The following is a 15954-nucleotide window of genomic DNA, read 5'->3' as shown; positions in this document are numbered from 1 at the left end:
TTAGGTGGAGGAGGGGTGGGGGGGCACAGCAGAGGACCACACAGAGAGATACAGGTTGTGGCCAGTGATGGCGTTTTTGTGCTGGGGATGGTGGTTTCACAGATTTTACTCCACCGTTTAAAACCAAGAAAAAGGCCAATGATGACAGTAGGCCTTGAACTGAGGATACTGATGAGCATAGTCCTAAAGCCCAGTTCAAAGAACTAGGGAATTAGAGTCCTTTCCCTCCAGGTGCCCGCAGGCTCACAGGGAACATGAATACATAAAAGTTACTTAAGAATTGTAAATCTAAAGTAGACACATGGTACTACCCAGTCACAGAGCGTGAACAGACAAGATCGCTGTTTACCTACGGCCATACTGCTTTCAAAGGGTAACCTGAATTTACAGTGCCATCATCGATAGATGGAGAGGACAGTTCCATCACACAGTGGCCTGCCCGGGAGAATAGCACTTTAAACTTCTTGCTGGCTTACAAGGTTTGAAATACCAGCTTACTGGTTTTTGTTCATAATTATTTGATTAAGTTTGGTGCCATATTTGTGGACACACATTGACTTTAAGTACACACACACACACACCCCTGCAGCCTCCCACTAGGACCTCAGAGGTTAAAAATTCAGGTAAATTTTGGAGAAGAAAGAATAGTTTTTCAGGTACCAACAGTGATGAAGCAGTAGGGGATTCTGGGAAGAGTGCCTTTAATGCCTTTGTGCTCCTAGGTGAGAGCATCTCTAAACCACCCCTTCTGATAGCCCCTGGAGTTATGGCTGTTTCCTCCTATGGCAGAGCTGAGCTCTTTTTTCTTCTGTGTCCATGGCCCTTGAAGCCCCAGTGAGCTCCTCCTATCAGCAGTGTCTGAGCACTACACCCAGCCTCCCCTGGATGGTTGGTTGGTCACAGAATGAGGACCTTGGAAATGGGAAGACAGTGTGCAACCTGTTGGAAAGACAGATAAGAAACCTAACAGAGGCAGTGTGTACCCACAAGGGAGCTACTCTTCCTTCCTGTTCTCCAGCATTTGGGTGGGCTTATAGTTAGCAAGTTCAAAGATGTGCTGGGAGTGGAGGTGAGTTGGGTCAGTGAATTTTGGGGAGGATCCTGAGGGATGCCACGGAGTCAAGAAATAACTGTATGCCCCAGCCAACTATTTGCTAATGTGATAACACGGGGTACACTTACTTACATTTTCAACTATTCCATGGTTGTTACAAGATGTGATTTCCAGGAGCTCAGGTCCAGAAACAAGCCTCCTTTCCTTGACTTCCCTGGCTCCTTTGGATCCCACCGGAGGAATTTAGGACTCTTAGTAAGTGTTCTTCTCATCGGTATAGCATGTTGTTCCCACTCTTGGTACTAATGAAAAGATTGTTTCTTTTAAGGAAATTACATGTGTTAGCAAAGACATTAATTTCATGACCATGCCTTCATGTCTCTTCCTTGGTTTTGATCAGCGGACTATATAAACACAAATCCTTGACCTTTCTGTCAGGAAGATATGATTCTAGCTGGTTCACATTTTCCCTTAACTTTGTTGACCTTCAAGGCTCAGAATCTCTGGTCTTCAAACTCTCCACCAAAGTTAGTACGCCACCTTTACTTTTGAGTTCCATGGTTAAAATGGCCCTTATGCTGACCCCCTACCCACCCACAAATGGATTCGTTCAGTTACTCAACTAACATTTACTGCTTTTCTACCACGAACCAGGTACTGTTCTAGATCCCAGGATAGCAGTGAATGAAACAAAATTCTTGTCATGGAGCTTATGTTCCAGAAGGGGCACCAAGCAATACGTGAATAGTTTATCTAAGTGGGATGTGAAGCAAATGTGTGCTGACACATGGCTGACTTAATCTAACTTGTAGTTTGAAAGTATCACTCTCGTTGCCATGAGGAGAACGGAAAAGGGTGGAAATAGAATAAATTACAAGACTGTTGTAATAATCCATTAGAAATCCAGAGATTGTTTGTTAGTCATGACAGAGATGGAGTGGTAGTTGGATTGGGAGTACATATGGATGTTGAGCCTGTGGACCTCCCAGTGGATTGGGAAGATGTGGGGAGAGGCATCAGGATGAAACCTTATACTGAAAAGCTGTTGGGGGCGGGGGCCACCTGGCCGGCTCAGTCAGTGAAGCATCTGACTTCGGCTCAGGCCACGGTCTCGCGGTTCACGAGTTCCAGCCCCACGTCAGACTCTGTGCTGCCGGCTCGGAGCCCGGAGCCTGCTTCCGATTCTGCGTCTCCCTCTCTCTCTGCCCCTCCCCTGCCTGTGCGCGCGCTCGCTCGCTCTCTCAAAAATATAAACAAACAAACAAAATCGTATCTTGTTCCTCTTGGAAGGGCTTCTGGGGCTCCTGTCACGATAGCCAGAAGCTCTTCCAGGTGACAGAACAGGAGGACTGCCTTGGGAAAAGGACCCTTGATGAGCCTGCCCTTGGCAGGCTTGGACCGACAGTGGCGGTCTCGGGGGCCAGGCAGACAGAGCAGGGCTTTGCTGCCTGGGCAAGCGTGCCACGCTCCCTGCCCTGGTTTGCCAGCACCCTTACGGGAGCAGGTGTCCGACCTCGCCACTGGGGAGCCCACGGCGGGCGGCCCCTTACACTTCCCTTCCTCCCCTCAGCCGGTAGTTAGCATGTAAACAGCCAACTAAATCTTGAGACCAACGTTTACAAGGCCGAAATCTTCAAGCAGAAACGGAGACGGTGTGTAGCGGGAATATGTGAGTACATGACATGAATTAAAGTGGTTTCACCCCTTCCCTCAGTACAGATCACTGAAACCTCTTTACAGGCTTCTTACAGCATCCCTGACGAGCTCATGTAGTGGTATCTCGGGCATCCTTAGTGCTGAACTTCTCAAAGTGTACCACTGGACTTGTGGCTCTCTGGCACATAGCAAACATCAACCAGGTATGGGGCTTCAGACACCACGGCCCGGTGAGCGGAGGGTTGACCTGGGTCCAGGAGTGCTTTGCGGTGTCCCAGTGTCGCGTAGCCTGTGCTGAGTTTTTAGACCGTTCCCGTCCGTATTAGTACTCCCGTTTGCCCGGTAGGGCACTTTTCGCCTTTGCAGTAAATTTGTACTCACTACTACTGTGAGTACATGGTTCTGAAGCTGTGAGTCAGTGCGCGAGCCTTCCTGCTTGCCGCTAGCTGTGTCTAGAGAGGGTTGTTTTGCTTCAGTGGAATCCAGGAACAAATAATGAAAAGTACAGCGAGTACAAGGCCGAGGACAGACCCGGCGCACTCTTATCAGTCATCTGAAATATGCACAGCCTTTCCAAGACAAATATGGACTCCTGTTTCTAGGAAAACACCAAAAAGTACTTACCAATTACCCTGTATATGGTTTGTGGAAAAAGACAACATCGGCCTACCCCGAAAGCCATGGCAAAGCAGATTCCTTTGGGCAACCGACAGCCGGATGGCGTGAGTGAGAGTCGCTGCAGAGTCCCAGACTGTGGCCTGGGACCGGTCCATGGAGCGTTTCTGCTCCCTCATAGGATTCCTGTGTCCCTCGCCCTGGGCCCAGACAGCTGAGCTCATCTTGAAGAAGCCCAGAAGCCTGGTGTCCGCTTCCTAGATGCCCCGGTGCCCTCGCCGTTCTTGTCCCTTGCGAGTCCAGAGGCGCCTCTCCTGAAGGTTCCTAGAAAAGCGGGGTTTTCCCAAGGAGAGGGCTTAGGAACAACAACAGGAGTCGTCACCGGTAGATAGCCCACGTCCTGTGGGGCGCAGGCACGGCCGGCACGATTCTGTTTGATCCTCACTGCAGTCCTGTGAGGTAGGCGTCCTCATCCCGTTTTACAGAGAGAACTGGAACCCGGGGTGCAAGAAGCCCACTCGCTTGTCCGTGATCACACGGAAGACGGTGGAGGCAAGGCTCTGGTCAAAACTGGAGTCCTGAGCAGCACTGTCTTCGTAGCGAGTGCGCTCATAGCTGATGCCATCGCTCAGTTCCGGTCGCTAAAGTTAGACTCCGCCTGTGCCACGTGGTGCTTTGTATTTCAGACGAAGAAGGGAAATCGTGTCAACCGTTATGCTTGACCTCCTTGCTTTCTGTCCCTTGACCCATCCAGGACTCAAGCCCAGAGGGTTCGCAAACCGCGCTGCTGCACCGGGCCCCAGGGGCTGCTGCCCCGCTATTCTGAGAGCCAGGCAGAAGGGCAGGAGCAGCTCTTCAAACTGACAGACAGCGTTCAGGACGAATTGTAAGTGGAGACTCGGGAGAGCACCGAGTTATCTTTTCTGTCTCTGAGTCTAAGTAGTTGCTCTTGTTCCAGGCGCCCTCGTGACTCTTAGGCGTTGGAGTGGAACTTGTCGAAGATTCCTTGACCCAAACCTTTTACGGGTCTAGGTATCACTACTCGTGCAAAGCCTTTGACTTCAAGCGGAGGTTCTCAAACTGGGTTCCACAGTGGGACATCTGGGTTTTGTTTCTAGAAGGTGGTGTTGCCTCTCCAGTTTGTTCAAAGAGAGGAGATCGTGAATGGAACGTACTCAGTTTTAAGGCCTTTTTCTCTGTAAAATGTCCTTAAACTTTGGTGTTCTACTGTTTGCTGCAGAACAGTAATGAAAAAAAAAACAGACACAAAGGGCAAGTAGTGTCTGAAAATTTTAGAGAAGCAATTTTTAAGACTTTTTTTTTTTTGATTGAAAGAGAGTGAGCGAGAGCGTACACAAACAGGGGAAAAGGGCCGGGGAAAGAATCCCAAGCAGGCTCCACAGTCAGCACCGAGCCCGATGCAGGGCTCGATCCCACGACACTGGGATTTTGACCTGAGCCAAAATCAAGAGTCAGACGCTCAACCGACTGAGCCACCCAGGTCCCCCAAGAAAAGCAATTTTTAAAAGAGTGTTTTGTTACTCTTTGAAAGGGAGGCCTTATATACCTAGGGTCTTGGAGTATTTTTGGTTAGTGAAATTATTCCAAGTTGACACAATAGGATTCAGTATATCACTATCTTAGGATATTCTGCAGAGACCTGTTAGCATAAAAAAAAAAGCTCATTAACTTAAATTGGTGTTAGACCCTCCAGTCCAGAGAAGGCAGTTGGTTGTGCCTGGCGAGTAGCAAAATGCTTGTTTAATTTCTTTTAATGCTCATTTCTCTCCTTTAAGCTAAAGCAAGAGAGGGAGGGCTCTGAGGGCCATGAATATTTTTTGTCTGATGGAGGAGTGTCTGAAGCAGAGGTTAATTCAGGATAGGCTTCATTGTCATTGTTAGAGACAGCGTTAAGCTGACCTCATCTCATATTTTTATAGCAGTATTTGAATGGAGACATCAAAAACCAAGTCCAGAATTCATCTGTTGCTTGCTGGGTAGCATGGCATCTTCCCGGATGCGTTTTGGGTAACTCAGGCCCCCTGCAGTGTTACTGGAAGGTCTCTTGATGAGACATGATACTGTTTCGGCTCAGGCTGCCATAAAAAGTACCATAGTTAGGGTGACTGAAAAAACAAATTTATTTTCTCACAGTTCTGGAGGTGCACCTGCCAGTTTGGTTCCTGGTGGAAGCTCTCTTCCAGCCTTGCAGGTGGACACTTTCTGTCTGAGAGAGAACATGCAAGGGCAAGAACTCTGGTGTCTCTTATAAGGACACTAGTCCTGTAGGATCAGGGCCCTGCCCTTAAGACGTCATTTAACCTTAATCACTTCCATTACTTCCTTCCTCCAAACAGGGCCTTGGCATAAGGCTAATGCAGGGACACCGTTCCGTCCACAGCATGCTTCTTGAATATGTTTTGCTCTTTTAGTCTAGCCCTGGCTCTGGTCACCATTGCAATACCCAGAATCCCCAGGCAGCTTCACTCCAGGGGGGACTTTCTATTCCTGCTTCCTCGGGGGAGGATTTGGTGCCACAGCTGCCCTTTATACACCTTTGCTGTTGGAACTCTTGGATCAGAGGCCCAGAGAGTCATTCCTCAGGTCTAGCAGGGCATGGTTCAGAGGCGGCTAGAAGGGCAGCCCCAGGAGCCCTGGGATTTTCGTTTTAATAGGCACTCAATAAATATTTGTTGAATGAATGATAGCCGGATAGCTGCAGTATGGCATTATATTAATACACGTTCACTTTTCCATCTTTTGGAGGTTTTCTGGTCAAAGGTTGAGATTATAAATTATTGTACGTTGTGCTTTTCATTTCCTCCCCCACTCGCCGCTATTCAATTCAAACCATCTCGGTCCTTGTAAAGTTCATTTTCAGTAGAATGGCATGTGCCAAAAACACAAGGGAGAGATGGTGTAGGACAGCTAACGTAGGATCGTTCCCAGTGAGATACACGCACATTGAAAACAGAGCCACGTAAAGCTGGAAACTGGAATCAAACTGAAGTCAGTAAAATAGATTTCGTGAAACCCTTGAAATTTATACAAGCTGGGAAAAGATATTGGCATGAATGAATTTTGACTCTAAAGATGAAAACCATGTGTCGCTACCCAAGTTTGTGGGTTAAATCTCGCCAGTGAATGTTGAAGAAAGCACGTGACCATGGCCTTCCTCGGCATACAAGGAAGAAGCCATCGGGGAACCCGGCAAATATTTCTCTGAAGTATTCTCGGTTGTCAGGCTGGGTCTTCATGGTGACGTGAACATTAGAATCATCGCTTTGCAAGAAAGGAGTTTTCAAGAAACGCACACAACTGCCAAATTATACCTCTGACTTTTATCCTAGACTTGTAATTAAAAACATATTTAAAGACCTAATTATTTGCATATTTTCCTTCAGAGTTAACCCCTTAAAAGGGTCTTTAATACCTTGCTCTACTGTTCTAACTAAATGTTTCCACATTTTTTTCCAGTTAGACTCACTGTTTCACTTCTGGAAAATGTTGTGTAATTACTTCCTGATGTAGTGAAAACCCCACAAAGTCCCCAGTGCCATGGGCACTTCAACTGTGTTCTCCCAGATCAAGTTTCATTTAATTTTTTTATTTTATTTCATTAATTAGTATTAACAAGATAGTTACTGACATACGATTTAAGGTCTGGCCGGCTAAAAAGGCTTCGGTTTTTGGAAGAATCCACTGCTTCTCTGGTATGCTACAGAATTATCATTGCTTCCCATCCTTTGCAGTTTTGGTTTTGAAATAGGATCCTGGGTTAAGATGATGTTAAAGTAAAATTTGTCCAATCTGATTAAATTATTTTTTCCTTGTAACTAGTGTCTCATCTGTAGCCAGGGATCTCATTTTCATTTAAGAAAGAAGAAGAAAAAGAAAGGAAAACAAGTCCCTACTTTATTTCTACAACTTTATCACAAAGTGACCCACCAGCATTGTAAGCCTTAGGGTGGCTCTTACCTTTTAAGAAAAGGTTCCCATGAGCAACCCACATGACCTAAGAAACTGCTCTGATCTACCATTTCCTGGAGTTTGACCACTGGATTGTATTTTTTATTTTACTTATTTTTAAAAAAAAATTTTTAACATTTATTCATTTTTTGAGAGACAGAGAGCCAGCACAAGCAGGGGAGGGGCAGAGAGTGGGGGAGACACAGAATCCAAAGCAGGCAGCCCGACGCAACGAACCGTGAGATCATGACCTGAGCCAAAGTCGGACGCTTGACCAACTGAGCCACCCAGGTGCCCCATGGATTGTATTTTTTAAATGTTGTTTCAGACAATAACATTTATGAGGTTTTTATTTTAGTACAGAGAAGTATAAAAAAAAGAAAAGAAAAATAGCCTATTAACCCAGCAGCCAAATAAGCTCTTTCTCTGTTTGATGAAAGGAATTCGTGCACATGGTCAGCACATTCAAGTACAAAAAGAAATAAAAACAAAAATAAAGTTTTCCTTTCTTGCCCTCCATGTAAACATACTTGTGTATGGCATTTTGGATCTTGTCTTTCTTGACAAATTGCAGATGAGACAGAAATCAGAATTTATTTTTTTTAGAGCACAGATTATGGTGTTGATTCTAACAGCATAGAATCACAAATATAATAGTCTCAAATATATAGTCTCAAAACAAAAACAAAAGACGAGTCCTTTTGAGGAATGGGCTAAAGCTCGTTAGCTTTCATTTTCTGAACCGGGAAATACTCTGTCAATAACCATAGACACTTAGGGAATTGGACATTCTTGGATATGCCCCTGAATTAAAACTCATTTGACAGATTAGCCAGCTGTGCCGATAAAAATGAATGGCTTGACTAAATCTTTAGTAAGTTAGATCAAGAGTTCTAAGAGAGTTTTTTTTAACTTGACTACTGGGTAAAATATATCCAACATACAAAGTTGCCTGTGCTCTGACAAACTCCTGAGGACCTTACTATGTGAATTCTCTGTCAGTTTCTAAGACTACCTAAGGCATAAATGTATCGAATGCTAGTATGTGCCAGGAAGAGTAAGAAATGTGCTTTTTCCTTGCAGAGTTCGCAGTCTTACAGGGGAAGCAGACAGGATTACCAACTATCTGTAACATATGATTGCTTTTAAAATAGAAGCGTGAGCCATGTGTTATGAGGCCTCAAGGGGAAGTGATTAATTTATTCTCGGAGAGCCCGGGAAGGCTGTGGACAGTTGGCCTGGTCCTGCAGGATGAGGAGAACGTGCCCAGGGGAGAAGAGAGAAGGGCCCGTATACAGAGAAGGGTGCCGGGCACAGGCACAGACGGTGGCTGAGCTACTGGCATTTCTGGAGGTTTGGGGCTCACCAGGTGTGGTGGCAGCACCCATGTGGGAAGGTGGCTCACAGCCCAGAGCCTAAGAGCCACAGCGAGTTCACCTGTCCTATAGGCAGTGGTGAGGTTTTGAAGACGATCCCACTCAGAATTACATATTAAGGACGGAACCTTGCCGGCAGCAGAGAAATGGATCAGAGTCAGATGAGACAGGAGGGCAGGGCAGTGGCGGGGGCGAGGGGAGGGGGGGCGGCCAGCGGCGCCCTGGACATAAGTGGCCCGGTGAACGGAGGCACCTCTCGCTCCGGTGGCAGCGAAAAGGATTGGGGAGGACGGAGTCGAGGGTATCTGGGGAGAGGGCATCAGCGTAATTCACAGTCCTGCTGGCTAAATACAGATTCGGAGTGAGGAGGGGGTGAAAGTGACCCCCAAGCCTCTTGCCTATTTGGCTGTACCAAGATACCGGCCAGCGAGCGTGACAGGCGGGGGCAGGGAGGGGGATGGAGGAGAAGGAGCAGCCTGGCTGAGCACATCCTGAGTGTGAGGATGTGTGGGATGCATTTGTGTGGAAAACCAGGCTCAGGCACAGATTTGGGGGTCACGGATGGACTCAGAGGGGTGACACATTTGGGGGATGGTATTCTAGGAGCGCTTTTGCAGTAAGATGACTCAGAACTTTTCCATTTTGAAATGACTCCAAAATTGAGTAGAATATGGATATACAAATAGAGTTAATAAGGCAAAAAACAAAAAGTGGGAGGAAAACAAAGAAATCAACTTGAAGAGGGGGGGGGGGTGAAGCAGTTACTTGGCAGATTGCTCTCTCCCCAAGGACCAGTTAGTTGGTCCTGAACCTGTTTTCCATGTGGCTGCTGAGAAGGGCACTCGTTTCTCCAACCTGCTGACGTGAGGGTCTGGGGACTTGTAAGGCCCTCCCCCTCCGTCAGGGTCACTTAGCGTCTGTCTCAACGGAAGAAGGAAATTGCGGTGGCCGCCATCAACGGAGCACCTCTTCCGTGCAGAGGCGACGGGCAGGGCCGGCTGGTCGCATGTCAGCTGCGCGACTTGGAGAGGGCGTCGCTACCTACCGCCGAGCGAGAGACCGCAGCTAACGTTGGTGATGCCATTGGTGGCCGAGAGTGCCCGAGAGTGCCCCCGTGGTGTTCGTGGTTGGGGGATGTTGTTAGCAAGAGTGGGTTTTCCTTCTGTGGCATCGGACCTTGCCAGAGTGACCCACTGTCAGCACCTGTCACCTCGGAGAATGATGTAAGCCATGTGCCCCAGCCTTTCTGAAGAAACTTTCTGACCTTGATCCCAAGGTCGAAGTCCCCTCTTTCTCCCCTTAATTTTTTTTTTTAACATGTATACATTTTTGAGAGAGACAGAGACAGAGAGAGCATGAATGGGGGAGGAGCAGAGAGAGAGCGAGTACAGAATCCGAAGCAGGCTCCAGGCTCCAAGCTGTCGGCACAGAGCCTGACGTGGGGCTCGAACTCACGGACCACGAGATCATGACCTGAGCCGAAGTCGGCCGCTTAACCGACTGAGCCACCCAGGCGCCCCGCCCCCCTTTCTCCCCTTAAAGGATGATGAAAAGTAAAACTTTTACCTAAAGTCTAAAAATCTTATTTTTTATAGAAGCAGTTGTAGTGTCTGTACCAACCTAAAATGTATCACCAGGGCGCTGGGTGACTTCCCTAGTTCCCTCCATATTTGAAGGGTAGAGCTTATCCAGATGCTTTGTGTTTCAGGCCACAATTTTTTTCATCCTCCCTCCCTGTGGGTTCTTACTAGGTCAAAGGCTGGAAGGATGTGCTCAGGATCAGCCTGAGACCACACTGGCTTTCTTCCTGTGTCATCCCCTGAGGTTTCACAATCGTCCCTCATTTATGGGTCAGAAGCAGCCCCGTGTGAAAGACAGTTGTTCCAGAAAGACAAGTGGGAAGCCAGGGGTCTGGACTGGGCTCCAGGGCAACAGTAGCTGCTGCCGCTCTGTGAGCAAAACCCCGAGCCTCTCAAGTGGAGCCCACGAAAGCCTGTGGAGAGAAGCTTCTGCAGGAGGATGGCCAGGAGGGGAGGGAAGCACCACGGCTCTGGAGAAGAACGGGACAGAGGAAAGCGCCTTTAGCAGAAGGAAAGCTGCCTCGGCCAACTGCTCCGATCACCCTGAGCTGTGGGTCCCCTCACAGATGAAATGCTTGGGATCTGTCTCCACAACAGGAGACCCCCAGTCTAGAGCCCAGTTTTAATTATTCTTCGGTGTGATTTCCAGATTTTGTAACAAAAAGAAAGATGACCAACAGGAAACCCCGAGTCTTGGTGGTTGGTTGTAGGAGCACTAGGGAAGCGTCGGGGGAAACAGAGGGCAGAGCTTTGCAAAGTCAGCCTCTGGGTTCTTGTTCCAACCATCGTTGGGGACCTGGTACCCCGGCCGTGGCTTCACGGTCCCCCTTCCTCCTGCTCTCCATTGTACCATTGACTCTGATCTGCTTTTGATTTGAAAAGACTTTAGAAGAGTTCATGGAGGGACGCCTGGGTGACTCAGTCAGTTAAGTGTCTGATTTCTGATTTTGGCCCAGGTCATGATGGGATCGAGCCCCACATCGGGCTCCTCACTGAGCATGGGACCTGCTTGGGATTCTCTCTCCCTATCTCTCTGCCCCTCCCCCCCCCCCAAATAAATAAAGAAGAAGAAGAAAAAGAAGTTCCCGTAAATGTCCAGAAAGTGTTTCTAATGCGTGGTGGCTTCAGGGCACGAAGGGAGCCCCTGGTCACAGAACAGAGGTCTATCACGTTCACAGAGCTGTTGCTCTCCCCTCACATTTCTGTGTGGCTGTGAATTCTTTAGACGTTCCTGGCAGGTAGTATCCCCTCTGTCGTCAGGTGAAGGAACTGACCCAGAAGGACAGCAGCTGGGCTGCTCAGGGTCGCCAGGCCTGGCAGCGTCTCCCTGCCCTCGCGGCCTGTGTTTCCGCCTCTGTGCGAAGATGCCTCGGGAGAGCACCCGAGCTCAGGGCCTCGCTTCCTCCCAAAGCACTCCTGGCCTGACTGAGGACTTGTGCCCTCTGTGGCATCTTGGAAGGAAGTCTATTTTAAAGCCTCTAAAAGTGTTCCAGTATGGAAAGTGCACTAATAATTCAGCCACCCTGGCCCCGGTGTGAGAGCAGCTGCCCGGATGGAAAGGCCTTGGCTCTTTCTAGAGGCTGTGCCTAAATGTCAGCTACAGCAGGTGCCAAACAAGTGAGACTGGGGGCAAGGACCAGAGGAAAGGAAATAAACTCAGTTGAAATATTTTTATTTTTTTTTTTTTTAACGTTTGTTTAGTTTTGAAAGACAGCATGAACAGGGAAGGGGCAGGGAAAGAGGGAGAATCCGAAGCAGCTCCAGGCTCTGAGCCGTCAGGACAGAGCCCGGCGCGGGGCTCAAACCCACGAACCTCAAGATCATGACCTGAGCTGAAGTCCAACGCTCAACCAACTGAGCCACCCAGGCGCCCTATCAGTTGAATTTTTAATGCACATTCCTGCTCTCATCCCAGCTGAGGTGGCCAACTTTGGGGTCTCTTGAGAGCCCATTGCCTGCCCAGCCCACCCGTGCTCAGAAACCATAAGCTGATCTGGGTTTTCATGCTAGTTGCGCGGCAAGTTCTGGCCCTGCGGTGCTTCCTCTCTGTCAGGATGCTTTTTTCATTTCTCTCTCTCTGTCTCTCTCTCTCTGTTTCCTCTTTTCTTTCCCCAGATGACCTATTTTATTTTTTTACTTTTGAGAGAGAGAGAGAGAGAGAGAGCGCACGCAAGTTGGAGAGGGGCGGAGACAGAGGGGGACAGAGGATCCGAAGCTGGCTCTGCGCTGACAGCAGCGAGCCCAGCACGGGGCTCAAACTCACGAACCTCGAGATTATGACCCGAGCCGAAGTCAGACTCAACCGACCGAGTCACCCAGGCGCCCCGGGACAAGCTATTTTAGATTCTGTTTAGTTCGATGAAGTGATAATGCTGTCCCCCTAATACTGTCAGAACCTGGAATGTGGAAAATTCTGTGCTAAGTGGCCTGGACACCAAAAGCTGCTGGGTACTTCTAATTTTGGCATCGAGACTTTACAAGTCTGCATTCTTGCATTGCCACCCAGTTAGAATAGAACAATAAACCCCAATTTTTGTCATGCAAGGCTGTAATTAAAGTGGCAACTGGAACAGGCAGATACTTACTGAGCGTGTAGGGGGTGGCTCTCTCGGTGGGGGTGGGCTCCTGGGGAGACGTGGGGGCGGAGGAGGCAGACCCCACTCTTACCTCAGCGTAGAGAGCTGAGGGTTTGGCAGTGCTTCTGAAGGTAAGCAGCTAGGTATTCAGAAGCGGGGGCAGGACTGGAGGATTCCAGGCAAGCTTCATGGAGGAGTTGGAACTGGGAAATCGTCAGGTGGGAAGACTTTCGATAGGTTGTGCTCTGGAAGGGTGGCGGGGGGGGGGGATCTCTAAGCCTGCAGGCGAGCGGGTGCCCAGCACATGCTTGGGTCTGAAAGGAGACGGGCCCGTGCCCCAGCAGCCCATGCCCGGGCCTCCGTCCCCTCAGTGTTCCGTGACCGCAGAGAAACAAAGCCATCCTGGGACCCCAGTCCCCAAGCAGCTCCGGGGAGAGCCTCCCTCGGCCCAGCGACCGCAGTTTGGAAATTCCTCTCAGGACATCAAGTCCCAGGGGGCCAGAGCTTGACAGCCAGCCTGTCGTCAGCTCTTAGTATTCTTGCCGTCATCTGGTCTCTTTTGCTGTCCCTCGACGTCGCCGCCCCATTGTGGAAGGCTGTCACAAGATGCCACAGAGGCAGCCAGGCCCCGGAGAGCTGCCGCGGCGGTTTCCAAGGGTCACTGCCCTTCATTCAGGAGCTGAGCTGAAAGGTTTGACATGCATAAATTTCCACTTTAAATCTGTGAGCTCCATGGAGGAAGGGGAATGAGATTCCCCGCCCCCCCCCCCCCAAGTGGCCCTACAGCCCCTGCAAGTAAGGACTGGAAGTTAGTCAAATCGGGATTATAGCTTTCCTTCAGAAAGCACTTTCCAATTTATTAGAGTTTTCTGAACACGCGGTGGTATTCTCCCGGGTTCCCCGTCACCGAAGCATGGAGCGGAGACCGGGCTGGGCCGCCTCGTTGGAACCGTGACGAGGAGGGACCGGGGTGCACGTGTGCGAATGCTGGAGGCGTCGTGCCGCCTTCTCGCAGCAGCCTGCCTGGGAAACCTCGTTAATTCTGCCCTCCCCCTGCGTCCCCACCACCCCGCCCGTGTGAACGTTGTCAGCGGCTACTTAAGTGGGTATCGAACGGCATTATATTTTCTCCCTCTGTTCTGCCCAGCAAAGCCCGGTTCCATTTCCTCTGGGCCTCAAACTCCCTAAAAACTCTCACTGAAAAAGAAACCCCGCACAGTGCAATTCCAGGTATAAAATTGTACTGTTGGTCGTCGTCCCGAGCTACTTGGATCCAGCACCCCGTGTACGGGGCCATGTGCCATACGGGCCCGGGAGGTCACTGACACCTTTAGTCCAGATTTACAGATGAGGGAACGGAGGCTCAAGGAAGGGGTAGTAAACGTGAGGGAGCCTGGTCAGGAGCCCACACACCAGGCCTCCTCCCCTTCCTTCGGCTCAGTGACCGGGAGTGGCCCGGCGCCGTGGGTCGAGGCCACGCTCGGTGTGCCCTTCTGACCCTTCCCCCTCTCTCACAGCTTCATAGCCGTGGAGAACATCGACAGCTACTGTGTGCTCATCTCCTCCAAAGCCGTTTACTTCCTGAAAAGTGGGGACTATGTGGATCGAGAGGCCATCTTCCTGGAAGTCAAATACGACGATCTCTACCACTGCCTCGTCTCCAAGGACCACGGGAAGGTGTATGTGCAGGTGACCAAGAAGGCAGTGAACTCAAGCAGTGGAGTGTCCATCCCTGGCCCTTCCCACCAGAAGCCCATGGTGAGTACCCACCTGGCCTGTCTTCTTCGTGCTGCCCCCCCCCCCCCCCCCATTGGCCTATTCCGCGGCTGAGAGATAGAAAGGGCCCCCGGATCGCCTCTGCCCTGCTTACGCTTTTCAACAGGGATTCACTTTAGGTTTACGCTGGGCGGTTACTAATCCCCAGGGGTACCGCTTCTCAGTCCTGCATACAGAAGGAGCTCAGTGTGTGCGTTAATTGGGGTGACGCTGCCCTCCCAGCTCTACCAGTGACGACCCCACCAGTTCCTGGGCACTTGTGCCTCCACTGCCCGTCAGTACAGCACAGACAGCCATGCCAGCTCTAGTTAGTGGGGGGGGACCTAACGACGTGATACGTGGCGGGGGGGGTTATCCCTAAAATGCGACTCTTCGGTGCACTGAACCTAAGGTCTTAGAGCACACACTGGCTCCTCTGTCGTTCCTCCTCTATAACAATTGCAAACTTTCCTCTTCTGCACAAAGAAGCAGTATCTAGCGTAGCGAAGGCCCTTCCCCGGAATAAACTCAAAATAAGTATTTGGGAATAAAATGGATACATTGCCTCCAAAGGGTACAAGGTACTGTCACGGCAGGACTTGTATTTGAAAGCTATTAGTATTTAATAACGTTCCTATTAATAACCAGCATCCACTAAGGATGTGCCCTGGGCCAGGCTGGATACTAAGTACTTCCTGAGGGTCACGTGCTGTTGTGCGGCCGTCTTTCCCACTTGACTGGTAAGGAGGCTTGGTGAGGGCAAGTGCCTTGCGCGAGGTTATATGGCCAGCGCTGGAAGGAACTGGGGCTTCAAACCCAGGTAGTACGACTCCAGAGCTGGCAGTCTAGACCACTTTGTTTGCCGCTTCCGCTCGGAGACACCTGTTGGCTCAGCCGAAGCGCGTGTGAGGAGACCCGCCATCTCCATAGTCTGACTTGGTGGCTTTTCGTGAAACCCAGGTGTTCGTCATGCTCACTTTTCACCCGGCGTGCCGCGCTTTTCAAAGCTGCTCTTGAGAATGATGTGCCATTCAAAATGGCCCTGCTTCTTATCCCCGGCTCTCTCTACAGATCAGAAACCACAACCAACCTCACTGGGCCTCTCTCCTCAGCCTCCCCTTGACCTTCCCCTGCTCAGGAATGCACTTGGGTTTGGCTTGGCTTGTGCAGGCTCCCCTGGGGTCATCGGCTTAAGCCAGGGCTGGTAGATTCACAGAGTTCACACCCAGAAGTTGAGTATTTCCACAAGTTCCTTTCTGTGATGGGGAGCCTTGCCCAGCTACACTTCTCTCCTTTCAAAGCAACTGAGCAACTCAGCATTCCTGATAGGAAAGGCCTCGAGACGTTAGTTTGAGGATTCTTCTTCCCTCTTT

At 49.9% G+C, this 15954-nt stretch overlaps 1 protein-coding gene across 8 annotated transcripts in view; it reads left to right on the top strand.

The window, feature by feature from the left end:
• Window positions 1–15954, top strand: part of VPS13D (vacuolar protein sorting 13 homolog D) — a 257455-nt gene that overhangs the window by 238315 nt on the left and 3186 nt on the right. For all 8 annotated transcript variants that reach the window (XM_049618063.1, XM_049618062.1, XM_049618059.1 and 5 more), the window contains 2 exons: window positions 4080–4211; window positions 14344–14584. In XM_049618063.1, coding sequence (XP_049474020.1) covers window positions 4080–4211; window positions 14344–14584 — 373 coding nt within the window. The remainder of the gene's footprint in view (window positions 1–4079; window positions 4212–14343; window positions 14585–15954) is intronic.

Source organism: Panthera uncia (assembly GCF_023721935.1).
Source record: "Panthera uncia isolate 11264 chromosome C1 unlocalized genomic scaffold, Puncia_PCG_1.0 HiC_scaffold_4, whole genome shotgun sequence".
NCBI classification, from domain to species: Eukaryota; Metazoa; Chordata; class Mammalia; order Carnivora; family Felidae; genus Panthera; species Panthera uncia.
This window is presented reverse-complemented; position numbering and strand designations above follow the sequence as displayed.